This window comes from Xiphophorus hellerii, chromosome 5, assembly GCF_003331165.1.
Source record: "Xiphophorus hellerii strain 12219 chromosome 5, Xiphophorus_hellerii-4.1, whole genome shotgun sequence".
Classification (NCBI taxonomy): domain Eukaryota; kingdom Metazoa; phylum Chordata; class Actinopteri; order Cyprinodontiformes; family Poeciliidae; genus Xiphophorus; species Xiphophorus hellerii.
In genome coordinates, this window is record NC_045676.1 from 6,632,146 (window position 1) to 6,658,053 (window position 25,908).

The 25,908-nt window shown below is 38.8% G+C and overlaps 1 protein-coding gene across 1 annotated transcript; it reads right to left on the reverse strand.

Moving 5' to 3' along the window:
- Positions 1 to 872: 872 nt before the first annotated feature.
- Positions 873 to 24,056, reverse strand: gpr179 (G protein-coupled receptor 179). Its single transcript, XM_032563428.1, has 11 exons — positions 22,550 to 24,056; positions 20,370 to 20,478; positions 15,264 to 15,360; positions 13,496 to 13,716; positions 12,550 to 12,618; positions 10,964 to 11,073; positions 8,826 to 9,064; positions 7,310 to 7,448; positions 7,121 to 7,223; positions 5,605 to 5,751; positions 873 to 4,223 (listed from the first exon to the last, which is right to left on the reverse strand). The coding sequence occupies exons 1-11, from the start codon at positions 23,443 to 23,445 to the stop codon at positions 1,185 to 1,187; spliced, it is 5,169 nt and encodes a 1,722-aa protein (XP_032419319.1). The 5' UTR covers positions 23,446 to 24,056; the 3' UTR covers positions 873 to 1,184.
- Between the last annotated feature and the right edge of the window lie 1,852 nt (positions 24,057 to 25,908).

Genomic DNA, 25,908 nt, shown 5'->3' on the forward strand with positions numbered 1-25,908 from the left:
ACCCTATAAGCAGTTTTGCATGATTTTCCACTCCTCCTTTCTGGCCTGACGGTCAATGGCCACGTTTACAATTGAAGAAGGGATGCTAATTTGAGCCATCAGAATCGTCAGTTTGGACTCAGGTCTTTTGACCCTCTTTCGGGACTTCAGGGAGAGGTCGAAACCCTGGTACTCCCAGTAAGTCTAAAAACAAAAACATGGATCTCTAAAAATAAAATTTTCTGCAGTCGATATTTATGAAAAATAATAAGCTGTATTTGTTAATTTGCAGCTCTAAACAAATTTTATTTATCAGGACTGAGGTCAAAATAATGTCTTTTTGGATCGTAAAGGTTGCAGACCCACAGCCTAGAATTTTAACTAAATTTAAGTTTCCTTTAAATAACATTTTATTGAAAAGTATTAAGCATTCATTGAAAAGCAGGATTCCCATACTGCATTTAAATCTCTCATAGCTGCAGGTTTAAGATCAGACTTAAACAAGCACGCATTAGACCCATAATAAAAAAAACTGACACAAAATACGTTTTCATTTAAAATGGAGAGTGAAAGCAGGAGCTGTTATTGCCATTCAATGTGCGTGCAATTACCTGCAGAAGCAACATAGGATGTAATAAATACGCAAAAGTAGAAAATAAAACTTGTTTGCAAAACATATAAGTAATTGAGTAATCTCTATGACAGATCTCACAACCAAACTCACACTACATTGTAAAAACAAAGTCTTACCAAGTTTTTTTTTTTCTAGTTTCTAGTGCAAATATTTTAATGCACTTGAAATAAGACTAAACTAGCTTATAAGTAACTTTTCAGCAGGATAAAGGATCTGGTTTAAAGTCAATAATTTCTTAATATTAATGTAAAAGTTCTAGTTCCACTGCCAAATTAATTAATTTATCTTGGGGGGGCTCGTTTATAAATTAAATAATCTTCCAGTTGAACTATTACTTTCCATGAAATTTAAGGACTTATTGACTTAAAACAAGCTTCTATATCTTGCTGATAAATTACTTGTAAGTTAGGTTTGTCTTATTTCAAGTGTACAAAGATATTTGCACTAGAAACTAGACTCAAAATACTTGGTAAAATATTGTGTTTTACAGTGTATAGTTCAATGTTAGGGTTGACAGTAACTGCTGCCAACTCAAATAGCAGAAAGCGTTTATTGTTTTATCCTTTTGATTTCATAAATCAGGTGGGAAAACGAGAGCCTCAGCAGCACACTCTGCATCATCTTCCTCATCTTCCTCTGGGATGTTCTCAGGCTCCCATGTAAAGACGTCTGTAGTATTGTCTGTAAATGAGCCTGATGTGCTCCTGATGATGTCCCATGGACACAAAGCGTCACGCCGACCCAAAGCCAAGTTGGCTTTAGACTCGTCCGCCTGCTCCGTGTCCATGTCTCCTGGAGTCTCATCTTCGAGAGTCCTCCGGTTGTCTGTGACATCTGCGTCACTGATGGTAGACAAAACATTTTCTGCAACAGTTGTGGAAACTCTTATGTCATCTCCCTGTTCTTTGCTACTAGATTGACAAACATCTTTGTCTTTAGTTTCTTCTGTCTCCCATGGGCAAACATCTGTCCGTGTGCTGTCTTGCTTTTTCAGCACTTTTGGGTCTTCTGTTTCCCATGGACACACATTTTCTCTAATACTGTCCTGCTTTTTTAAGACATTAGATTCTTCGTTTTCCCATGGACACACGTTTTCTCTAATGCTGTCCTGCTTTTTTAAGACATTAGATTCTTCGTTTTCCCATGGACACACGTTTTCTCTAATGCTGTCCTGCTTTTTTAAGACATTAGATTCTTCGTTTTCCCACGGACAAACATCTTCTCTTATGCTATCTTGTCTTTTCGTAACTGTAGCGTCTTCTGTGTCCCATGGACAAACATCTACCAAAGGATTGTCCTTGTTTTTGAGAATTTTTGGATCATCTGTCTCCCATGGACAGACGTCTGCCCTACCACTGTCTTGCTTTCTTAACACTTTTGATGGGCTTTGCAGCCCTTGAGACTCCATTTTGGACACTTCCTTTTTTTCACAAGACTTGGTCTCCCATGGACAAACATTCACCCTGTTGCTATCTGTCCCTTCAGTTTTTTCAGATACATCAGGTTTGTCTTGATGGCCAGTTTCCCAGCGACACACATCTTTGTTCACAGTCATTTGCAAAGCAGGGTCTTTGTGTGAATGTTCTTTGTCTCCCGCTTCCCATGGGCAAATATCTTCCATGGGTTTAGGTGGATCGGGGAAATCCCATGGACAGCTTTCAGCTGCTTTGGACAGTTGTGTACTTGAATTCAGGGCAGGGGATGTTGTGTTGTGTGCTTTGGTAACTTTTATAACTTCTGTGGATGAACTGGGATAGATGGCAGATTTCATGACTTCTTGTTGAAAAGGTACCATCAGCGTACCTTTGTTTCTTGCAGGATTTAGGTTTTCATATGTACTTTCATCCTTGTCCTGAACCTCCCAGGGACAAACATTTGCATATTCACTGTCTTGTCTTATTGAAATTTGGGGAGTTTCTACATTCTCCCAGGGACAAATGTCTACTTTAAAAGCTTGAGTTTGTGGATCTTTGGATGTCGTAGATTGGGGAGTGACTGGAATATCTTGTGATTCCCAAGGAAATGCTTCAACCCTAGTCTTCTCTTGTCCACTCAAAGTCCCTTGGTCTTGTGATTCCCATGGACAAACATTTGAGCGCTCCATCACCTGGGATTCCTGCGAACAGATGTTTGCTTTGATGCTCTGCTGCTTCTTTGGTCCTTCTCCTGGTTGTGCAGAACTTTCTCCATCCCAAGGACAAACATCTGTGTAAGACGCATTGACAGTTGGCCTGATGCGATTGCTGCCTCTTCGACGAGTTGAAGGGGTTCTTGAGCTGCTTATGGTCTCCCAGGAACTTATGCTACTACGTTTGCTGCTCTGCCTTGATAGAAACACATGTTCGTGGCTGCCCTCTTTTTGAGGATCATCAGCATCAGCAGGGGAAATGGTTGATCTTACAATCACAATCCTTCGTGGGCTTCTATCAGAGGAATCTGTAGAAGACAGTCTGACGGCATTCTGCTTCACAAGGCTGGGCTTTCCATCTGTTGTTGACATACTAAATTTCTGCAGTGACTTTTTGTCCATGCTTGGACGCCTACTGGATGATCCAGACACTGGTGTTGTGGAGGCACTCTCCTGGCTTTTTTGGGAATCCTCCCTGTTTAAATGTATCTCCTTACTGACCTTGCTACTGTCAACAGATGACATAAAAGATTTCACAGAGAGCCACTTATTGGTGGTGCGGAAGGATAAGACTCGTTGATTCTTCGTCACCTGGGGTCTTGGTGTACCTGGTGCACTTGCAGACACAGTTACTGGGGTTTTAGGTGACACGGTGTCAGCTTGGGAGTTTTTGTCCATTGAAGGAGTCTTCTCAACAGGCGTGAGATGGTCCCAGGGACAAACAAGTGCTTGTGGGGAGGGTAACTCCTTTTCTTCACTGTCCTTTGGGCTTGCGTATGTAACATGCTTTGTGTTCTTGTCCCCTGATTGTTCTGGTTCCACCTCCCAGGGACAGACCTCAGCCTTGTCAAATGATTCAGACTGGAGGGCACTCCGCGTCTGATCGCTAATGGAAAGGCTCTGCTTTGACTGCATTGCACTTCCACCAGATATCTTTGGGATGTTCTCTATGGAATGGGTGGTAGAGGAGCTTAGGCTCCAGGATTTATGAAGCCTTGTGTGATCAGGATGCAGCAGATTGGTATCGATTGTCAAGTTCAGAGCACTGGCGGACTTGCACACCCCAATTGGAATATCCAGGGAGTCAGTCTCAGATCGCTGGGAGGATCTCTTCACAGAATTGGCCCTTAACGTAGAGTCACGGAATGAGGAGCCTCTCTCTCTCACATAATGATGATCATTTTGGGACTTGCATATAAACGATGAATGGGATTTTATTGAACTTCTGTAGCTGATACTTACAGAATCTGGCGCCATCCTAAACGAATCGGAGTGACTCCCACGTCTAATGCGGAAGGATCCATCCCTCTCTTCACGGCTGCACTGCCGACTTACGGTTTCTGGGAACTCAGCAATTTTTTTGATAAGCGATCTTCCCAGTGCACATCGAGAACTGCGCTTCTTTGAGAGATGAGGGTTGTTTGCTGTCATCTTCTTCACCTTGTGGACCTCTAACTGGGCATACAACTTCTTAAGCTCATCCTTATTCATGTGAAGAAAGCAGGAAATTGGTGTTGGGATTGAGCAGAAAGTTGAAATGACCGAGAGGAAAAGACAATAAAAGAAACAAGTCAGAGGAAAGTCTAAATGTCATTTTTATGTCAGGAGAAAACATTGGGGGCGTAATGAAGAAAAGGTAAATAAAAGTCATAAATTTGATTCAACATGCCTTCTACTAAATTATGTAAACAGTATCACATTTAGAGATCTTGGGATTTTCTCTACATTTGGTAAATTACAGTTAAACCAAATATTTACATGCACGGTATAAACAAAAAAACCCAACATATTTTGTCCTTTTAAGCTGTATGACTAACCTCTGCCATTTTCCTGACAAGAACCAGTGTTTCTGATTCAGATTTTGATTTCCATGTTGCAAATTTCCCCCTATTTCACATTACCTAACCCTTCAGTCTGAGATTATGTTCACACAGAAGGCAAATTAGATCCAAATCCAATTTTGTTTGCCCATATGCAACTTTTTCCAATTACAACTTTTTTCCCCAAAGGATCTGGCTTGTGCCACTTCATAAGTCGTACTCAATCAGATCTGATAGATTTCAGAACGTTTGCAGTCAGAATGGTCATGATGCATTTTTTCCAACTTTTATGTCAATGATGCGAGACGTGCATCAAAATTCTGCACCAAAAGAAGTGAAACGCTGTACATCTGGGGGTAAACATTGGCTACAGCTAGCAGTGCTTTCTTTTTTCTTAGCTTATCTTGTGGCAACACTGTCGGATCGCACTGCTCAACAACTTCTACGTTCTACTTTTGAGCATCCGGGTCAGAAACTGTTCACACATAAGTCTGAACTTATTAAATGTGGTAACATTTAATTAGTACAATGAACTATAATGTAAAAGAAAAAAAAATCTGATGTTGGGAGAATCAAAATTGAGTTTACAGTATCAAGACTTGCTGTGTGAACGTTTAGTCTCATCAGGGCTACGGGAAGTGTCTCCAAAAACAATGAATTCATTTCCAAACTGTTTTCTGGCTTATTCCTGTCTGAGGGGCCTTTCAGCCCATTTGATATGGCTGTACTTTCCCAGGCCATTTATATTTGCATACAACTGTTTGAACAGATGGCACCTTCAGGCATTTGAAATAATTCTTCCTGATATCTTGCCTGATTTCCTTTGGCTGTAACAGGTGTTTGAGGTGCTGGCTTGAAACACCTGCATAGGGATTATTCTAATGAATCTTATTTGAATTAGGAGGAGGTACTCTTATCTAACTCTGAATAAAGATAAGTTTAGTCTGATCTTAAAAAACGCCTTTTTGGGGTAAACATCTAATTTTAACTGCATGCTGTAGTTTTAAAGCCTCCCTCAGGTGTGAGGGGACATGAGACTTTACCTGAAAGTCATCTGGGTCCATACTGCGCTCGCTCCAAGCAGAACAAAAGCTGTTGTTCAGGTACGAGGCAGAACGTCGCAGATCCATTTCATCTTCATACACTTCTGCTGCTATCTCCTCTCTTCTGGCCTTAGGCTCGTAAAAAAACTGCAGAAGATACACAAGTACATGGAAGCGTAACATATAAGAAAAACTGGTGCTGTATAGAGATTAACAAATAAACTGAATGTTAGGTTTGTCCATATTAAAGAAGCAGTGGAAACCCAAATAGAATAACAAAATCTTTCAAAATGTGAGTTTTGTATAATATGTCCCCAACTGTATGTGGCTAAGTCAGAACAAAACTGTTTTTATTTGGCGACAAAACTACCACTAACTCCGATTTCTGACTATTAAATTCAGCGACTGTCAAATAATGTAGGGATCACATTCAAAAAGGATTTAAAATTTAACATATCATCAAAGTAGTTCAGTCTGGGTTTTATCATCTACACCAGGGGTCCCCAAACTCGGTCCTCGAGGGCCGGCATCCTGCATGTTTAGTTCCAGGGAGAGTTTGGAGACCCCTGATCTACACCAACTATGATCACACTTTTAACTCACACTTCCAGACGGAGAAACAATCGGCTTCACGTCGATTTTAGAATAGGTTTTAAACTTTTATTAATTGTTCCTAAAGCTCTTAACAGCCTTGCTCCCCATTATGTATCCTCGTTATTGAGCTTCTCTATTTGCACCAGCTCCTTTTGGTCAGTCAATATTTACTTATGGTTCTTACGGTTACAAAGTACTTATGTTGATTTGACAAAGCATTTTGGAATAAACTTTCACTAGATCTTTAATCTATAACCGAATTTGGCCTTTTTAAATAAAAGCTCAAAACCTTTTTTATTCAGGCAAGTTTTTAATACCTAAAAATGTGATGGAACTTCTGGTTTTATTTACCTTCTTTTATCTACCTTGTTTTTACCATGTTTTATGTTAAAACAGAAAACATTTTAAATATTTTGTTCACCAATGTTGCTGATGTGTAAAGGGCTATATAAATAAATACTTGATTGGTTTTGTGAGGATTTGAGTTTTTCTGTGTGTTTATTTAGGTTTCTGTTGTCCCGGCTACCCCTTGATTGTTCCCAGCTGTGTCTCGTTTCCCTGATTACCCTCTGTATTTAATCCCACCTGTGTGCCTTGGCGAATCCTCGTCTAGTGTAGCGTCAAGTCTGTCATCTAGTCCGCAGTCTATGTGATTATTACCAGTTGCTACCAGTTTTGAGCTATTAGCCTTCTGCTCATCTGTGCTGCCTGGATTATTGTACTGATTCATCATTAAATTCATCATTTCTCAACACTACCTGGTCCACTGCATCTGCCTCACCACTCTACAACCACTATTCATGACGGGTTTAAGTATAAATGAAAATTTTATTATCTCGGAGCAAAATTTTTTAAGTTGCATTGCAACTTTTGCTTTTCTAACAAACTGCAAACCCATACATTTCATGTAAAAGTTAAATACCTTTGGAACGAGGAGCAGCGTAAGTGTAACTGTGATGGTGACATGGGTGTGCATGAAGGAGAGCAGCAACATCCAGTCAGGATGCAGAGACTGAAAGGTGAACCTAATGGAAGATGGAAACACATTAACGGTCGCTGAGCACAGTTTGTACTTCAGAGTACACATGAAATGCTGAAAGGGTTGCCTTACCGAAACAGGTGGAACATGGAGGAGAGCAGGAGCTCGTTGTGGATGGCGATGCCCATGTAGCGAGGCTCATGAAAGGCTGAGGGAACCGGCCTGACAGCGGTCCACAGGGAGCTGCCCCAGCACAGGAACAGGAGCTCAGCTGGAGTAAAAAATGGACCGAATTAGTGTTCGATTAGTAAATAATAAATATTTATTAGCTATCATTTAACAAACTCACACCTTCTGAGTGAGAAGGAACCATTTTCTTCCAGTGCAAACATTTAGAAAAAGACAATATTTTGTTGCACTGCAAAAACACAACACTTTACCAAGTATTTTTATTTAGTTTCTAGTGCAAATATCTCTTGAAATAAGACAAAACTAACTTGCAGGTAACTTTTCAGAAAGACATGGGAGCTTGTTTTAAGTCAATAACTCCTTAATATTGATGAGAAAGGACTGGTTATAAACGGAATAATCTGCCATCGGAACAGTGGTTGAGTGTTTCAGCATCTTCGCAGTTAGAAGTTTGTTCTAGATTTGTGGTACATAGAAGCTGAATGCTGCAGAATCCATACAGCAGCTTTAAAGTTTCATGTAACTTTAGTATTTTTTTTATTTGTTGAATTATCATCATGTCTTGACAGTATACTATGATACAGATAATCTGTCTTCTCCCAGTGCGAACTAGAAACAACCAATGACAGCCTCATGAGCAGCGCCACATAATCTCGTGTGCCGCTGCTCATCCCTCTCTACTTTTACCTGCTAAGCTGCAGCTAACAGAGAATGACATGAATGCTAAGGCTAGTTAGCATAGCCACTGATGACAGTGAATAAACTGTTTTCCTGTAATGTTATGTCACTTCTTTGCCATTAGCACATCTAGCAGCGCATACATGAGGATGATTGACTGTGCTAAGACCCGCCTCCTGGCTCTGATTGGCTGTTTTTGGTCAGGAGAGAAGTGTTTTTTCAGATGGCAATAGCTCTAGGTGGATAAGATAGATTTTTTTCCACATATGATCAGTTTTATAACAAACTCATGACATGGCGACAGTTTTAACAAATCTTTGAAAACCTTTTTCTTTATCAAGGTTACATACTGCACCTTTTAGTCTATTCTCTGAGATACAGAGAGTCAGTGTAAGGACTGTAGATCTGGAGTGATGTGCTCCATCTTCCTGGTTTTAGTCAGAAGCGAGCAGCAGCAATTTCTATCAGCTGTAGCTGTTTAATTAATTCGTGAAGACACTGTTGCAGTAATCAATGCGACTAAAGATAAAGATTATTTTCTAGATCTGCAGCAAACTGTTTTCTGCTCTCTGCTGTTATTTGATCTCAATGGGATGCGGTGGAACAACGTCTTGTGAAAGCAAAAGGTGTTCCAACCGGGTAACAACAAGGTATATCTCGCAAAAGATCCAATTTTTAGTAGGCTGCTTAGTTCGTATTCATTGCAGTTGAAATAAATAACTGATAAATAGTCTAATAGTATTTACCAATATCCATAATCATGTCTTCTGCCCACACTCACCCACAGCCATCATGTAGTCCCAGCGGTCCAAGTAGCACAGGGTGAATCCCTGGCCGTCTGACGTTGTAGCAGTAACAAAAACAGGGATGTTCCTGTCTCGGTTCTGGAGTACACCCACGGTCCACGCACACAGGAACCAGCTGACCGTCATCAGCATCACTCCCAGAATTCTCAGCAGGTGGAGGCTGGACATGTAGGGCATTCTCTGGGCCGTCCGAGAGAGGAACACCTTCAGCACCCTGGTCAGGGAGAGAGGCAGTCAGAGTTGCACTGCACAGCTTTAAGTTGAGATAAAGTCCAACCTGTCTATTATTATTATTTTTTTTTTTTTTTTACAGAAGGGGGAAAATAATGTGACCTTCATGAACAAGCATTTTGATAAATGGGGCAGTATTTTGTGCTATTCATTTTATAGCACAATCGAGTAGCTATATTAGTCTCAGTAGTGTTAAGAGGAAAGTTATTATTTAGCTTAATTTTGGAAAAAGCATGGCTCTCTTTCACTCCTGTTCTCCCGGGTCGCGAATGGATGTCGTCACGGCTGCAAAACAAGGTGAGGCACAATGACGTCACAGATCACAGAGTTTAATTCATACAAAGCACCGCTTGAATCCGTTAACAGAGCTGCAGAGGTACAGAGATATACATTTTATACAGACAAGGGGAAACAGACAACACGAAACACAGAGACAGACAAAGGCGCCCACGTGGAGAGAAAAAGATGGTAAAAAACTCTGTTTCTGGCTTGCTGACCTGTATTTTTAAATGTAAGAGGCGTTTCCCTATTTAATATATGCAAAAAAGGCGTTCTGCTCTTCGACCAATTAGAACTCCCTCAGGCCCCCAGAGAAAGCCGGGACTCCCTGATTTATAGCAAAGGTGTCTGTTTTTTATCTAAGCAAAGGGCGGACTACCCCGTGGTCATCTCTGCCTGATACGGAAGATCCCTGGCGCCAAGAAGTCTCTTCTGCCCCATCGGAATGTAACTTTATTGCTCTGTGTGTGGGGGAGGCAAAAGGGCCCTGCTATATCAGTTCCCACATGTTCAACAGAAAACTGTTCCAAATAAGAGTGTTGGCTGTACCTTTACACATGTCGTATATTAGCTGTATTAAACGCCAACAAATAATCATTTTCCTTTACAATCCCCCTTTTGAGGTCTTTATCAAAAGACCTCAGTAGTTATAAAAATGCTAACTATAACTAAAAAAACAATTTCCTTTTTTTTAACAGATTGAAATTGGGCCTCTGTCTCTTTAAAAACTTCTGTTCTTTGTGAAACTCCCTTCAGGAAGTCATCGCCACCTGGTTCCTCTATTAACACTTTAACATAGTTTTAACCAACGTTTCACTAACAAGGAGGTCGTAAATTCATGTAAAGCTAAAAAAAAGAGTTAACTTTACATAACACTGCTCCTTTAAATATGCGGATGATAGTGAGAAGCTGCGTTTTCATGAACCAAAAAAATTGCTCAAAATGAAATTAAGAAAATAAATTCGACAAAACTAAACAAAATTTTGACTAAAAGTTTTTGCGTTACAGTGAGGTGGTTTTTCAGCGTATCCAAACACTTTTTTCACGTCACACCCGAGTCGAGCGGTCAACAGCCGGATGTTACAACTGGCAGAAGAAGACAGGGAGAGGATGGAGGATGATGGCTTGTTTCTGCTTTTTACGGACTGTGTGCAGCCAGCTCCTCCAGGGCTCTCACAGCATCGCACAGTTCATAAAAAGCTCCGTCATTCGAACGTGTTGAACCCAAAGCTCTTCTGTAAAATGGCCGACTACAGTTTTCCCAAAACGCCGCTTACGTAGCCGCAGCCAAATACAGGAGGTTTGTTGCTCCTCTGATGGCTGAGACGATTACTAACTAGCGCCATGACTGAATTATGAATATATGTCTCATGTAAATGTTCACATCCTACTAATGACTTATCGCATGAATAAGCTTATTTATGTGTGATTTTTTTCATGGAAACCCCAAAATTGTGATTCTTCTGTGACATTAGCAGAATAGCGACAAGGATTTGCGCTAGCAGTGGAAACCCAGCCAGTGCCTGTGGTTTATTGGAGAAGATTAGCCGGCTGCTAGCTAAATGTTGATATAATGTTTTTCTGACGTCATATAATTCCTTACCTGTACATTTTCAGTGTGATCGTGCCATAAACAACGGAGAAGCCAAGCATTCGGACCCAGCGCAGAAGAATACATCTGAACGTGCTCGGCTTGAAGTACAGAATGAAGACCTGCAGGGGGAGACAAACTCAACTCTCATACAAGTACTAATGTAGCATAAAGGTGTTGATCAAAAGTTAGCAAAGTACCTGAGGGAAATGGGTAGAAGTGGCTATTTACAATTTAACTTACTTACAGATGCCTGTATTTTAGCAAAGTAAGTCAAATATTTCCACCAATGTAAATTATTTTTATTTATGTAGTTAGTTAGTTAGTATTTCAGGTGAGTAGCGTAGCCAAAAATTGTACTCAAGTAAAAGTAGTACTACTTCAACAACATATTTCTACTCAAGTAAAAAGTAGCGAAAATGCTACTCAATTACTGTAACATATAAATAGCATAGTTAAGTGTCAATAGGCATTATTATTTGTTTTGTAATTTTTTTCCGTTTTTACTTTTTATTGTCTGTATGAATTAAATACATAAATAATTACAGAATAGCAAAATCAGAAAAAAGAAATATTTTTCCAAATCAATTTGTTTCAATGTAACATTTATGAAAACTTCAATTTAATCACAGGTGTGTTTCTGTGTGAATGTTTGGTAAAAACATGTTTGTTCTTCATTCAGTGAAGTTACTAACAGTGGGAAATTTTACTCATGTAAAAGTAGCAATACTTCATTATGAAGTTACTCAAGTAAAAGAAAAAGCACATAGTAGTAAAAGTATTCCTAAAAGTATTTTTATTTTTCAAAAATGTTACTCAAGGAAATGTAACTGAGTAAAAGTAACCAGTTACTACCCAACTATGTTTATTTTACCGTACAAGATACATAGCATCTTAGTGAAAAGGGAAGAAAGTACTGTGCGTTAATGAATGAATATGACTGTGTTAATACTGACACTATCAGAACGTAAAGAAATTAAAATAACAAGTAATAATAGTGACAATAATAAATAAACCAATTAATTATCTGTAAGAGGCAAGTAAATGTAGACATGCAATGGAGGAATTTAAAAATGTTGTTCTAATAGAAAATATTTTATAATTTAACAGTAGATTATTAGAGGTAGTTACAGTAGCTCATAATATCCACAAATAAACACAAACGGAGTACTCTTCTACCCCATAAAAACACTTTGTAGTGTAATTGTAGTTTGTATAATAATTTATTATACAAACTACAATTTGTATAATAAATAAGTTTAGTATTTCTGTACGGTGGCTCCTCTGTTTGTACCTCCAATGCTGCTTAGCTGTTAAATGCTGATCACTTGTTATTTTTAGAAATGACTGTAAGTAGTTCAGAAGGGCAGAGCGGCCAGCCCATTAACAAGTTGACACGTTAAATCACTTCCCGTTAATGTGCCGCTCTGCACACACTGTCTCAGTCTGCAGGAACAATCCCTCATCAGCAGAGGCAGATAAACCAAAAGAGCATGGTAGATGTTACAAAATGAACATAAACACTGAGAAATAAGTTATGACTGAAGCTGAGAAACGCACACGTGTGTTTTGCATGAGGAACTTTACATCGTATTTACCGGGAAGTAAAGGAGCAGAGAGCCGAACAGGATGGTTTCCAGCAGCAGGAGACTGGAGGCGCGGATCCTCTGAAGGCAAAGAGGTGGAGGAAGAGACAGAAAACAAAATGTAAAGATGAAGCCCAGAGTACACTGCTAAAACACAAAATCCTACTGAGTATTTTTGTTTTGTTTCTAGTGCAAATATTTTAATACACTTGAAATAAGACAAAACTAACTTCTGAGTAAGTTTTCAGCAAAATTAGGAGCTTGTCTCATGTAAATAATTCCTTATTATTAATTTTAAAAAGTACTAGTTAAACTTGTATAAAAATACATTTTCCCATGTTGTAAGTGAAATAATCTAGTACTTTTTCCTCAATATTAAGGAATTATTGACTTAAAACAAGCTCTTATATCTTACTGAAAAGTTGCTTAAAGGTTAGTTTTGTCTTATTTTTGTGGACAAAGATATTTACTCAGGAAATTGGACAAAATACTTGGTGAGATTTTGTATTTTGGGAGTGTATTTTAGTTTTAATCTTACAACCTACTTCACTAGCTGCTACATATTCTCATACATTTCAAAATGTTTTATTTTACTGTAATTTGCTAATCTTGTCCTGCACGTTTTTAGTCATGCTATTCTGATATACAGAGTAAATGTCCAGTAATCCATAAAAACTTTGTGAAAAATATGAACTTTGAAAGATTAAACAAAAACATGATGGCATTATTCACTGCAAAAATACAAAATCTCACCAAGTATTTCTGTCTAGGTTCTAGTATTAATGTCTTAGTACACTTGAAATAAGACAAAATTAACTTACAAGTAATTTTTCAGCAAGATATAGGAGCTCGTTTTAAGTAAATAATTCCTTGATATTGATGAAAAAGTACTAATTATAATCTGCCAGTGAAACAAATTCATATAATTTGCCCTGATTCACCAAGACATGTGACTCACCCGGTTTTGACGGTGCTGATAGGACACCAGCATGCTGACAAAGACGAGGAACATGAAGACTCCCTGGAGGGCCAGCACCCCGGCCCTGAGGAGCTTGTCCTCCTGCACCCAGCAGGGGGTGCTGTCCTGACAGCTCTTACAGCCCGGGCAGCATGGGAGACAGATGGGCATGTTCGGGTAACACGCATCGCTGCTTTCGCTGCCATTTATAGGGTCTCCATCTGCAAAACAAATGTATGCATCTGCACCACCTACGCAAAGCCCTGTGCAACCTGCAGCTCTCTCATGCACCGGTGAAAGAAATCATATCTCTAAAGCTTTTTCTCTACCTGTTTTGAAAATTATCAAAAGTGTCACAGAAATAGATGCACACACACGTTATTCCCATCATGTTGCTTAAAACCTAATTTTTATTTTCTTTCTTTACATTTTTCAAATGATATATAGTTTTTCTTGTCTTCTCTTTAAAGCTGCAGTATGTAACTTCTATTTAATAAAATGTTTTTGATATTGGTTAAAAATGTGACCATGTTGTGAAAGTTTAATATGAGAGAGATCATCTATGAAAATATCGACCTCCACAATCACCTCCCTGAGCTACTATTGCTGTCTGAAGAAATGCACTGCTACCGACAGAAAACAACCAATCAGAGGCAGGAGGCAGGTCTTAGTGCTGCCAATCAATGCTGTTCAGTGTGCTAATAGTGGAGAAGCAACTTATTGTTACAGAAAAAACATTTGTCTGCTGTCATTTATTGGTCATGCTAACTAGTCTAGCATTCATGACAGACTCAACTGTCAAGAAGAAGCTGCACTCCATGGTGATGAACAGCGCTAAGGCCCGCCTCCTGGCTCTGATTGATTGTTTCCAGTTAGCACTGGGAGCACTGGGAAAAGGCAGAGGAGCTCGATTTTTTTCATACTAAACTGTCCCGACATGGTGACAGTAGTAACAAGTAGGCTATGAGCAGAGTCGTTCCCATAGCAACTGACTGACAACAGCTCCACTAGTGAATCAGGATTCAACACCAAGAAGCAACAAACATTTCCCACGGATAGAACAGAACATTCAGTCCATTACTGTATTGTGTTTTCAGGGTTGATATTTATTTTGCAACTATGTATACAGCAGTGCTAGATTAGCTAATTTAAACACCTTTTAACGTAAACTGACCCAGAACTCACCAAATCCCACAGCACATCTACATGCTAAGACTGTCATAGTCAAACTACCATTATTGACCTCCCTCCCTCTCTCTTGCTATTTTTTAATGAAAACTTTTTAACCAGTCTTGTTGTTGTCTTGATAATTAATAGCAAAGCACTCCATCCATTTTTCTTTTACATATCAGGCGCATAATTTAGGTTTAGAGCGTTATTTTAACAACTTGATAGCTAAAACCAATGATAGTTATCGTTTGCAAACTGTTTTTTCTTCAGTGTGTGACGTCCCGCTGCAATGTGTCTAGAGGCCAATGGCTGTAAAAATGTGATATGTGTGTCTCATTATGTAATTATACCACGGGAAAACAGAATGTCATGTAACTAACTTGAAGTTCCTTGAAACTTTCTTTTGTGACCCTGATGATTGCTGACCAGTCCAGAGTGAACCCTGCCTAATCACAAACAAAAATCTTCGTCCATTTTTAATATTCGTAATTTTTTCTATGCAAAAATAACAAAATAACATTAGTGTGTGCAGCAGTAAAGGTTGTAGCTTCTCTGATATTCATCTTGAAATTGATTGATGGTTTCCTGGTTGACTTACCTGAATCCTCAAGAGAGATTTCCGGGTTGTAGTATCCTTCCTTGCAACGGCAGCAGTACTGACCGATTCGAAATCCCCGGCCTGGAACCGGCACACACTGAAAGAGAGACGCTGCTTTCACTCTTTAAGTTCATTTACTTACAGGTTGTCTGATTTTGTTATTCTGTGTGAGTTTGTGGTAATCTTAAGAAGATAAAGAAAAGATTGTCATATTTTGTTTGTGAGATAGAGTCCATCTGATCCAATGGACCTGACTATGTCACTGATCTATTTATTGATCCAGATACAAAGATCCTGCGTTGATATATTTTTCTTCTTACCTGCTTTCAACCTGTTTTCGTGTCCTTTTCAATAAGAAAATATGATGCTATTTGTAATTAATTATGTAACTTTACAAATAATCTGTCTCATATTAACTATCCCAAGATGCCATAAAAAATTATACTTGTAAACGTTACATACTGCAGCTCTAAATCTGTAGTTTAGTTTGAATTTCTCTTCAATATATTAACTTGTCATAACTTGATGGATTTTGGAAAGCAGAGTTTCAGAATATACAACATCTATGAAGTCAGATTATGAGGGAGTGAGATTAATGACACTGGAGCTTGAATTGATCGTTTACTGAACTCCAACTGAAAACAACAGTAGCACCAAAAACCATGTATTTTTTAAAATCAAAACATCCTGTAGCCAAGTTGTGAGTGGAGCCCCCTGGTGGTCCGCCACAAGATTATTGATAATTAATCAAACATTTAATCTAAACCAAGCGTGCCCAGCTAATTTTCATTATGAAAAGATAATAAATGACCTGGAATGTCTTTAAATATGAACAAATAACTCTGTATTCAATAAGTACTTCTTAAATTTAAATAATACAACGTGAACATCTTTTCAAGTTGATGTAAATTGGCAGAATTCGGTTAAAAACAGCTTTGATTTGATTGCTAAAATAATATTTAAAACACTCAACTGCTTTCTCAAAGGTTCTCTAGACTCTTGAGGACCACTTAAAAAGCTATCGCGGGCAGGATTTGGCCCTCGGACTTTGAGTTTGACACGTGATCTACACAAAAGCAAAGACAATGGAGTACCTCAGGTTAAAAATAAAGAGGATGTGAGACAGCAGCACATTTATTCTGCACAGAGAAGCTAACAGGAACTGACTGAATGAAGGTTAAACTCAGGGTCACGTTACTCAGTCTCATTTTACTTCTCTCTTATGCTAGCATCAATTTAGCCAGTCAGGATACAGACACTAATACACACTCACACACACACTTACTTAGATGCTGTGTGTGTTAATCTAAGCTAAAAGCTAAATGGACACATAATGCCTCAACTGAGAGTATTATCTTTTTTTAGAGAAATCCTGTTCTCCAGCCTAGACAAACACACACGAACACACACCGACTGCAGGGATATTCAAACTCACAGCCTCTTTATTGAATGCTCAAAGACCTAATGGCACTAGTTGACCATTAATGTAGCATGGATTATACGCAGCAGTCATCTTGATTCTCTCCATGCCCACATCTACATTCAAATCTATTCCTCCGGCATGTTTAAGTAGAAATAACCAAAGCTTTACAACTTTATGTCTGCTCAAAAGCCATTTTATTGTTTACTACTGTGTTTGTAGTAGTAGCATTAGCTCTGACCTCCAAAGTCTTTGGCTTGATTTTGTTGTATATACAGTTAAACCCGGATGTATTGCATACACTGTATAAATATAGAGTATAAGTATTTCTTCCTCTCTGTCTTACATTAAAGCAGACCAAACCTCTCCTGTTATGGGTCAGTTAATATCATCAGTATCAGTTTCTATTAGCTAAATGTCACAGTAAGAGTGACATAAACTTTTTGTGTTTTTTATAACATTACTGCAGATGTGAAGTTCGCCAGAATTGGTTTATTTATTTTTCAAATTAGTTTTGTTTCGTAAACAAATTATTTTCTCTTGATGTTAAGTTATGCTGCTCTTGACGGATGGAGGTTACCATAGAAACCAGTAACGACTGGCTCCTCCCCCTTTTTCTGAGACTGTGTTTTTTTTTTTTACCAGTGCTATATATTTGTCTAAAGTATATTTATCATATACTTTAGACAAATTTAGTTATATACAGGGTTTCATATGTAACTTTGCCATGTTTTGTATATGTTTTTAACCATTATCCATTTCAGCTGTGTTTAGTTCTACAACTGTTAACTGTCATGTCAACTATTCATTGGGAATCATTGCTCTGTAGTTTATTTATGTTTATTTTACTTTATGTATAGTAAAGTAATACTATACATTATTACAGAAGATGCTGGCGTGATGTTAACCACCGTCTTGATTTTCTCTCTCCTTAGATTAGAATAATTAGAAAGCCTGAGTCTGTCCTTTGTGACGTCATCCTACTGGACCTGAGACAGAGGTTATTACACAAACACTAATAAGATTACTATGCCTTTAGCGATTTTTTTTGTATCTTAAATGCAAAATCTATATATATATTGTACAGTTTTCGTTTCATTGCTGCTCTAAATATGTTGTTTTTTCAGTAAATTGTATTTTTTGAGAGTATTTACTCCAGTTACTGATTGACTGATTACTAAATTATTTGATTATTATTTCAATAACTGATTCATCACGATTAATTTGATCAATCATTTCCTCCCTTGTTTCCAGATGCCTGATGATGCCGCATTCATTTGTTTATATAGTTATATGCAAGTATAAGCAGCATGGCAAAGTCCAGCTCTGTGTTCCAGAGATTAATGTGTCAGAAAATGCCTTTAGACAGTGAAACCAGTCCTGTACCAACATGGGCTGAAAGGCTGCTCAGCAAAGAAGAAACAAATAAACATAAAAACATAAAAAGCCAAATTACAGTAGATATATTAATGCAGACAGGGACCAATGCCTTGATTGTCCTGTGGTCTGATGAAACTACAGCTGAAGTGTGAGGCCACAATCAATGTCTCAAGACCTGCCAGAAAGTTTAAACTTGGGCACAAATGGACCTTATAAATGAAAAATGACCCTAATTGTATCACCAACGCAGTATAAAGTGACTTAAAACCCTCAAAAGTCCCAACAAAATAATAAAGTGTGTGTGAGCAAAAAGGCCTTCAAACCTAACTCAGTTACAGCAGTTCAGTGAGAAGGAATGGGCAAAAATTACAGAAAACTATTTTGAGAAGCTTGTTGGAAAGGTATGCAAACATTTGACCCAAATCATACAATTTAAAGATGATCTCCTTGAAGAGGTTAGGATAGGTCTATGGTTTATACAAAACATGTTTGTTAGATTTTTTTGTACAAAATCATTCTTTGATAATGAGATTTTAGTCTGCTCAGTTCTGCCTATTTTGAGCAGTTTCCAGACCTCTGTCACTTTAAATAAGCTGCTGCTGGCCACGCCCCCCAACTCAACGTTTACACTCTCACGTGAAAATGGTTGCAAACAGATGTGCAATTATACAACCCTACAGCTTTGAAAAGCAGAAGGGGAGCCTCCTGCACAACCAACAAGAATGCATCAAGTGGTTTAATGTTAGGGGCTAGATAATTCAAACATTGATGGATTGTGTCAAGTATCAAGATGATACTGCTTTAGGAATAAAAAATGTTTTTTCTGGGTTTCCTTTCTGTATATCCAGAAAAGAATGGCGTATAATGGGAGGTTTCTTCATATTTTATGTTATTCCTCTATAAGTATCAAGGCTTCACCTAAACCTTCAAAATCAGGTGATGATCTCAAATTATAAACCACATTTTGGCATTGAAAAAAGCATTGAGATGAAGAACAGGACAGTCCATATCCTGTCCAGTCAGTAACGTAGAAGTGTCAAAGACTGAATCGGGATGGGAAACTGGAGCCATGAAGTGTCAGAAGATTTTTCAAATGCTCTTCCCTTGGGCTTAGACCTCTATGAAAGAGGAAGTATGTCAGTGTGCTAGATTATGGCTATAATCCATCAGATCATCCTGCTGCCCGCCACCAACCCCATCCACTTTTAAATAGATGTCAACCTATCAGAGAGAAGGAAGCTGATGCAGGGCTGGTTGGGCCAACAGCCAACAGATGCTAATTTTGTACCTAATTTTGCAAGCTCGGCAGTAAGTACTACAGTAAATGTCACTGATATTTATGTTAATATTACATAGAGATGGGTAGTGTACTCAAAAATTGTGGCCGAATAATAGTTTTACTGTATTTATATTATTGATAAGTTAGGAAGAAGGGGAGAGCTAGTTATTGTGGCTTGTTTATTGTTGTCATAGCAACTGCCTGCCAAGATTTTGGTCAGTTACAAAGGTCATGCAGGTGTGACGTCACATGACAACTACGTTTTAACCAGAGGAACTGGGCAAAATTTGGATCCTGCTACATAGCAGAAAGCTTTGAGTGCCAAGGTCAGTGAGGGTAGGACGGCGTATCGGGGTCATTGTAGATCGAAAAGAGGAGTAGATTTCTGCCAAAAAAATTCAGACATTTTTGAGAAAAAGCAAATGTCTGAATTTTTGAGTTTGAAAGTTGAACATTTGCTTGAAAAAACTCAGGTTTTTAGCTTAATCCAAAAAAATTTTCTAGGAAAAGACTTCTGAGTTTCAAAAATCGAAAAATTTTGACTTTTGAGACTAAGAAAAATTTCAAAACTCAAAGATTTTGGTAGGGGTTTTTTGGGGGCAAATTTTTGACTTTATAAACCCAGAATTTTTTTTTTCTGGAAAATTTTTGGGATTAATTAAAAAATGCCTGAGTTTTTTGGTGGAAATTTACTCCTCTGTTTTCTAGCTCTAACAGACCACCATAGTGAGATAAACTCACTGGACAAAGTGTCAATGTATGACACTTGAAAAATTATAACCTATAAGATATTACATTCAAGCTGACCTTCATCATTGCAATACTGCGCACACTGATATTACAATGATGATTGCTATTCAAAATACTATGCTTCAATAACATTTAATTTTATCATAACTTCTTAACATAAATATTAAATAAGCCACCCAACACAAGGTCAGCTGGATGGGCTAATTCTTAATCAACTAAAAAAAAGAAAGTACTAAATCATTGTCTGTCTTGCTGGGATAATTTCTCCTTTGTTTACCTCCATGCTGGTGCGGTTGCACTGGTGAGTATCAGCGAACCAGCTGTCACCTGTTGCACACTGATCCAAGTCGATGTCCTGAATGTTCACATCCACGCGTACAACACCTCTGAAACACAAAGCATGGCCAACAATATGATTAAAGATAACAACGCAGCTTTAATCATCAATTCTTAACTGCTTTTTTGATTCAACCATGCCAATTAATCCTTTCTCCAGAAAGTAAAATCTCATTCTCCAAGAAAATAAAAATAGAAAATAATGAGAAATGTAAATATTTATTCTTATTTCTTAGTTTGTTGCTTGTCCTAAACTTTTTTTTTTAGTTTTTTTTTTAGTTTTTAGGCAAACTATCCGGTTTTACTGTCAGAATAGCAAGCAAAAACAGTTTGCTTGCTAATTTTGTAAAGGGCGGAATGTAAAATCTGGCAGCAATAACCTGTTTAAATGTTCACACACTGAAACTAACTGATTGTTGAAGCACATTTTGATTAAGCTACTTTAGTACTTGATTCTTTTCAGCTTTGTGTCAGGTACAATTTAGAAGAAGACAACAGGAAGTGGTTGGAGGATGATCGTTTATGTTTTTTAATTTTTTTTATTTGGACAATGTGCAGCTGACTCCACCAGAGCTCTCGCAGATTTGCACAGTTTATAAAACGTTGTGTCATTCCAACGTGTTGAATCCATTGCTCTTCAGTAAAATCATAGACTACAATTTCCCCAAACTGCCTGATTTTAATTTCATTTCTTATTTAATGGAAACTCTGCATTTGCAAAATTGTGTTTTTTTAGGCATACAGAATATAAACAAAGATTTGCGCACATTTGTAATGGAAACACCTTTACAGTTGCTACAGATTTGCCGGCTGCACATCCATGATGGGAATCTTCACCACATCCCAGTGATCAGCAACAACACTTAGGTAGGGTGTGGTGTTTACATTGGTACTGAGCTACTGCAAGAGTGCCAAGAAAATAACCCCCCACACCATTACGTCACCACAGCCAGTCTGGACTGTTGATACAAACAGGATGGATCCATGATTTCATGTTGTTTACACCAAACTCTGATCCTACCATCTGAATGATGCAGCTGAAATGAAAACTCGTTGAATAAGGAAACATTCTTCCACAATGTCATCATTCCATCTTGGTTAACCTGTGTGGATGCACTCATAGTTTCCTGTTTTTATCTGATAGCATTAGAACCAGGTGTGGTCTTCTTCTGTTGTTCTTCTTCAAGGTTTAATGTGTACAATCTGAGAAGGTATTTTGAATACCTTAGTTGTAACGAGTGGCTGTTTGACATGTTATCTTAAGTCAGTCTGTTCTCCTATTGCCTTTTACACCAACAAATTAACAACTGCTGGTCACTTCATATTTTCTCAATTTAAGACGAGTCAAAGTCACTTACATCCCCTTTCTTCTTTAAACTGTCTTCACCAAAAGTGTCTTAATCAGAGGTGGACAGAGTACCCAAAAATTGCACTAAAGTAAGAGTAGCAAAAAAAGTACTTGGTAAAAGTACAGAGTAACTGATCAAATTATCAATCATTTAATATTTAAAAATTACATAATCAGACAGACCAAAAAAAATATAAAGTTAAGTGGAAATTTTGGCATTTTAAGAACCAAGGTGATAAGAATTCATATAAATGACAAAAATTAACAAAACAAGGAAAAAAAAAATCCAAATCACTTTCTGTCAATCCAAAACTTATGAAACTTTATCAAAAATTGCAGGTGTCTCTGTGTCTGGTGAGTTTCTGGTTGAAACATGTTTGTTTTTCATTTAGTGAGTAGAGAATCCAGAAATTTCACTCAAGTAAGAATAGAAAAACTTCATGATAAAATTACTCAAAAGTAAAATGTACAGTCTAGTAAAAATACTGCTATTAGTAATTTTTTTCCAAAAAGTTACTCAAGTAAATGTAATTGAGTAAATGTAACTACCCAACTCTGGCCTCTATCCATTGAGTTGCTACCTTATGATTGGATGAGTTGCTAATTGTATTAACAAGCAATTGATCAGATGTATCTGATAAAATGGTCACATCAAAACTTTTTGAAGCAGTTTATCAGTCTCATTTTTAAATCACAAAAATCAGGCCTTTCACAAGGGATTTGTTCGCTTTTGAGGTTAGCCCTCATAATGTTGAGAGTGAGGAGGTACTAACCTGAACTCTGGTGTCAGGTCTGGCTTCAGTCCGTAGAAGGAGGTAGACAGGGTGAGAATCCACCCAGGCTCAAAATACCCGTCCTTACAGTCCAGAAACGGGGCACTGGCATACTGTACCCCGGTTCGGTTGGTCACGTAGCTGTCACCCTGTCCCCACTTTGGCGTATCTAATGTGGTGAGGTCATTGAGGAGAACCCGCTTGGACAGGGACGCTGTTGGTTGGCCGGACTCTGGGAACTTCAGTTTTCTAAACCAGCTGTCATCGGGGGCAGGAGATGGAGGGTGGAGACTCTCCCAGGCCTTGGATACGTCCTGAAGGAGGATGGCCTGCTGTTTGCCAGTAGGGTTGCGAGTCGCGCGAAGAACCAGCTGTGGCACCAGGACAGAGGGGTCAGCGTCAAAGGTAAGCAAAGCCCGTTGAATAAGCAAGTCTGCCTCCAAAAGTGAGCGGACCAGGGCGTGGTACCACTCCATATCCTCATCTACTGTACTCTCCCGAAGGTCGCTGGCCTGGAACACCATGTTGAGAAAGTTGGCGGTGTTAGCCAGCGCATCCTGAGCTGGTTGGAGTGGGGCGTAGAAGTTACTCGGCAGAGATCCAGTCTGCGCTTTGGTGCTGTATGCCCGCGAACAACGAGCCATATTCAAAGTGGAGGGGTCTCCGGTATACAAAAAGGTCTCTGCTGGTGACCAGTCATCCTCCACCTCGGTGGGCGCCTCTGATGGTGTCTCACCAAACTCAGGAAGCTCTGTGGGGGATTCCTCAGAACTTCTTGTGGTGTTTGTGGAAAAATCTGAGCTGTTGGCCATCTCCCCGGACAATACTGCTGGTAATTTTGGAGTCACTTGCGATCTTAGGACGGGTGCAAGCAAAAGAAAAAGCCAGATATTCATTCTGACTCAGTCTATAAGGTTGAAAAGGAACAAAGACGGCGTCAACAACTGGAAATCTGTGATCTTTTTGAAAGATCTTTTAGGAAAAATGCCTCATTTCACAGGTGTCTTGGAGGATTTTGCTGCACAGTTTGTAACACTCTTGCCAACATTTAGAGTAAACAACTACATGTGTGTGAAGTAAAGTCCCACAAGTTTTCACTCATCTCTTCTTTAAAGGACTTTTAAGCAAGCAGTGTTCTGTAGTTGGTGACAGATGAAGAGAAGAACCGCCATATTTCTTCATAGTCCACCAGGTTTTTCCAACTTTTCTTGTTCCATAGTTGTTGACAAGAAACAAATGCAGTCTGCTCTTAAATATAACAATAAAAATTAAAATGGCTCCCAAAATTCAAAGCAACATGTTGATCTGAAGAGATGAAACGTGAGTAAATTTCCGTTATTTTCCTCGACTCCTCTCGCTCTAGAGCTTCCAGCTCAACTGATAGAAACTTGAAAAGCTCGTTCACCCCCTCCCCGACTCGCTCCTCTGCCTCTCGCTCACCCCTCCTCCATATTGATGGGGCTGCTTACCAGTGCTGAAAGGTGATGAGAGTGGTCCATCTGTTGAGTGTGTGTGGCTTCGGAGAGAGGAGAGGATGATTCGGTCTGTCAGAGATGAGTGTTGGGCTAAGCTGTGCTGCATTTGGGCATCCATCAAAAATCACCCTGCAGGACGGATGGATGGATGGATTAACCCCTCCTACAGGAGAGTGGATGGGCTTTTTACTGCTTTCTGTCTCTCTTCTAAAGCAGATCAAATGTGGAGTGTTTAGAATTTTTATGAATGCAATTGTAGAAACAAAACAGGCATCTTGGTAGGTAACTGCAACTAACTGTCATGACAGTTGCCATGGAGTTGCTATGACAACAATAAACAAGAAGAAATGCACCAATGAGAAAAACAACCAAAGAGCAAGGAGGAGGGTCTTAGTGCTGTCAATCCAATTCATGTGCTTGCTGCTAAATGTGCTAATGGCAGAGAAACAACTTACAGTTACAGAAAAATTGTTGTTACAGGCTATGCAAGCTGCAGCGTAGCACAGAGCAGGGAGATAGAGGGAACGAGAGGCCTCCCACAAGATTGTGATTGACAGCACTAAGACCTGCCTCCTGCCTCGGACTGGTTGTTTCTAGCTAGCACTGGGAGAAGGCAGAGGATTATCTGTCTCATACAGTCACAACACGGTGACTGTTCCAACAAATATGTAAAAAAAATGTTTTAATAAAAGTCACAAAAGAATGAAACAAAAAAACGGGACAATATTTGATTGTTTAATATATGACGAGGGCCTTAGAGTCACTTGTGGCTACAGAGCTGCAAGTTGCAGACCCCTGATCTAACTGATGGAACTACACCTGAAACTCAAAGTGCAACAATGTAAATTAATTTTATTAGTAAGATAAAACTGCAATTTGTTATTGGTCCCTTATTGGTCTGTCTCAGCACATATCATCATAAGAAACTGTTGTAGTATTATCTCCTCAGGGCCACTGGCCCCGGTTGGCCACCATCTTGATTCACCCATGGCTGCCCACATTCATAAGAACTTTCATTATGTGATTTTGTGAAGATTCCTGAAAATTTACCTTCACAATTTTTGAATTTGAGACATTTGAACTGCCAGAACCTGAAATATTATTTGGACTAGAGCTGCTGCACTAAATTTCTTTTTTGTTTAAGAGGTGGCTGCATAAGGATTGCTTTATTTCAGTGAAAGTTGCTAGTTTAGCATATAGTTTTGAGGAGATGAGTGATGGGGGAAGGGTCTGTTCAAGTTGAGAAAAGGCTCAGCGAAACAATGAAAAATGAATGTGATTAATTTGTAATATTAATGCTGCTGAACTATGACCTCTGTGTTACATCACATCAGTGCTGAGCTTTGCTTGGCAGGTTGTTAGTTTGATTACTCCACAAAAACCTCAGATATGAGCAAACACTGCCACGTCTGGCTTACATATAAACACACGCGTACACGCACGCACACACACACGCACGCACACACACACACACACACGCCGCGTGGATTAATGGCCCCTCCTTTACTTTCCCATCATGCACTCTGTCTCAGTGGCGTCACCAATCAGTATTAAATGGTCTATATCGCCATCTGCCTGCCAGTTGGCATTAATGCAGTTCTCCAGCTCTGCTGTATGTTGTGACCATACATTAAAGCTGCAGTATGAAAACATAAGAAATATATTATTTTACATATTTGTCACCATGTTGTGACATTTTAATAAGGGACAGGTAATATGTGAAAAGATCAATCTCCTCCACCTCCTCCCTGAGTTACTATTGCTGTCTGAAGAAATGCATCACTCTCGACCAAAAACAACCAATCAGAGTCAAGGGGAGGGTCTTAGCACTGTCAATCACAGTCATGTACTACCTGCTAATTGTGCTAAACAACCTGTTGTTAC

Bases quoted from the DNA above. Each gene is read 5' to 3' on its own strand.
- gpr179 (XM_032563428.1), bottom strand. From the start codon at position 23,445: ATGAATATCTGGCTTTTTCTTTTGCTTGCACCCGTCCTAAGATCGCAA. The intron at 13,717-15,263 runs GTAAGTCAACCA...TTTGTTTTGCAG, and splicing joins AATCTCTCTTGAGGATTCAG to ATGGAGACCCTATAAATGGC. The intron at 7,449-8,825 runs GTGAGTGTGGGC...TTTTTACTCCAG, and splicing joins GGACTACATGATGGCTGTGG to CTGAGCTCCTGTTCCTGTGC.